The sequence below is a fragment of the Solanum pennellii genome, chromosome 1 (genome assembly GCF_001406875.1).
Source record: "Solanum pennellii chromosome 1, SPENNV200".
Lineage (NCBI taxonomy): Eukaryota > Viridiplantae > Streptophyta > Magnoliopsida > Solanales > Solanaceae > Solanum > Solanum pennellii.
Genome location: NC_028637.1, coordinates 60,152,250 through 60,154,711, shown reverse-complemented (window position 1 = coordinate 60,154,711; position 2,462 = coordinate 60,152,250). Strand labels below are relative to the sequence as shown.

General features: G+C 41.8%; 1 protein-coding gene across 1 annotated transcript; it reads right to left on the bottom strand.

Moving 5' to 3' along the window:
• Positions 1–264: 264 nt before the first annotated feature.
• On the bottom strand, positions 265–2,202 carry LOC107013548 (L-ascorbate oxidase homolog). The gene has a single exon (XM_015213434.2). The coding sequence runs from the start codon at positions 2,048–2,050 to the stop codon at positions 386–388; it is 1,665 nt and encodes a 554-aa protein (XP_015068920.1). The 5' UTR covers positions 2,051–2,202; the 3' UTR covers positions 265–385.
• Between the last annotated feature and the right edge of the window lie 260 nt (positions 2,203–2,462).

The window sequence follows — 2,462 nt, the reverse complement described above, 5'->3', positions numbered from 1 at the left end:
ATTAAACAACAAATTTTTGATAGTCTTGCTAATTTCGAAAGCATGCAAAATTGAAGGATTTGTTCTATCGCATCGACGGGGTTGGAACTGTCTCTAAGCAGAGATGGAAAATTAAGATGAACTAATAAATAAATTGTAAAGAGTAAGATCAGAAGCCGACTTTAGTTTTTTCATTTGGATGAAGCTAATGAATTTATTAATGTTTTGGTATTTGAGTTCAAATAATACGATGAAGGAGTAGGAGAGAAAGGAAAAATGCATAAATTTGAATGAAAGAAAAAACTTTTTATTCATTGATTTTTTGGGGGAAGGAAAACAAATACATGGAATCCATTAATAGTTAAGCCGTCCCCTTTATTATTAGATAGAAAGAGAAGAGATTAAATTAAGCCTTGTATGGAGCTGGGAGGGGCATGCCCTTGACAACACCGCAGAGAGGATGGTTATCAGGGAGGTTGTATTCATCTCTCAAGGAGCGGCTTGGTGAGAGAACGCTGAAGTACATTTGCTCTCCCAAATAAGTCTTCTCCCACATCTCTGACCTCAAGTTCCACATTCCTGCATTGTCAAATGTCAACATTATTGCTGCCCATGAGTTTGGATACACCTGGATGTTGTTCCTGCTTGTTGCGTCCACTAAGTTGTAGTTCTTTCTCTTCTCTGCGCTCCACCTCCCTGGCTCAACAGCTACTGCAAAGAAGGAATATCCGTCAAGGTGATATGTCCTGATGCTCTTCTCGTGGTTCTCAAAGATGATCTCCACAAAGTTACGGTAGGTGGTGTTTTTCACATTTGGGGCAACAGTTAGCTTGCTTGGGTCAGCTGGGGCTTCATCAGCCATGAGATCATACTTGAAGCTCTTATCGGCAGCTCCAAAGTACTCTACAAGCTTCAATGGAGTTTCGGTATCTGAGTGAGAGATACCGTTCAAACCATATCTAAGCTTACCATTTACTTGGCCCATAGAGTTGACAATCTTGATGGTGCGGGTGATGTTGATCTGTCCGTAATGGTAGGAACCCTGAGGGTTGGGACGGGCAGCACTAGCGGTCAAGTTCCATCTGAAGGAGCGGAACTGGTTCATGGACCAGGCAATGCCTTCAGTGTTGTCTGGTGGGGATGCTGGGAGCTCAGGAGATGCTGGGCCCTTTCCATTGGCATAACGGATGATGGCCACAGAGGAGAGTTCTTGCTTCAAGAACCTGCTTGAAACAACCAAGTAATAGTCCTTGGGCTCCTGATTAGCAGTCACCAATACTGAGAGGCACTGACCAACATGGATATCCAATGAATCGTAGATGTTTTGTACGGTGTGGGAACCCTCTAGCTCGACTAATTTCATTGGGTGACCTTGGAATCTAACGTTGACTGAGGACCTCATGCCAAGGTTACAGAATCTGTACCTATAGGTCTTGCCAGCCTCCATGGTAAAGAGTGGCTCTTTTGCCTCTCCAACCTTAGCAGACTTACCATTGATGATGATGCCATCAGGTCTGCCAACGGTGTGTCCACCATCTAAGACCTTTTTCAAAGTCTTGTGGCCCTTGTTGTACCAATCACCGACAAAGACATTGTACTCATCGGCAGGATTGTCAAAAGGAACAGGGATGAGAGCACGACTGTGGACATTGATGGCACCATAACCACCTGCTGCTCGGTGCAAAGCTGTGGTAGGGAAGTAGTAGTAGCTACCAATCTGGTCCTTGACCTGGAATCGGTAGGTAAAATTTTGACCAGGCATGATTGGGCACATGGTTCCTGGGGTACCATCTTGCCATGAGTTCTTCCTATGTTGGACACCATTCCAGGTGAATAGGAATGGCTCATCCAAATTATTGAAGACATTGACGACAATATTGTTGTTGGAGGTACAATTAATTCTAGGCCCAGGGAACTGGCCATTGATGAGAATACCTTGTTGTGGCACGCCCAATGGAGAGACTGTGCCATAGGTAACGTTCCAGTTAAAGTAGAGGTAAGGGTCCTCAGCTATTACCCCTACTGAAAGGCAAAGTAGCAAAGCCACAACTGTCACTTTACCACTCTCCATGACGATGTTTCTTTTTTTTTTTTCTATTTTTGATGACTCTAGTAATTTTTTTGGGAGTTTTATATATTTTTACTCTCACAAGAAGAAGAGGTGAGGCTTCTTCTTCTTTTTTTATTAGTTCTTCTTCCTGCTAGAGCTTGCACTATTAACCATCTCAATCACCGCCTTTTATATTAAAAATTATACCTTTCACAACCCTATGTTTATTACCGAAATAATCTCCTTTCCTCCCATTTCATTGTTGGCCTAGTCTTTCTCGCCTTCCTTTCAGCATAACCACTTTTAATTCCTTATATTTTTTTTTACTTGGTGCAGGATTCACATACACTTTTTATGTTATAACTATCATATAATGCACAATTATTTATTTTATCTTTTTTTTATTTCATTTTAAACTTTTGCTAAATAAAAG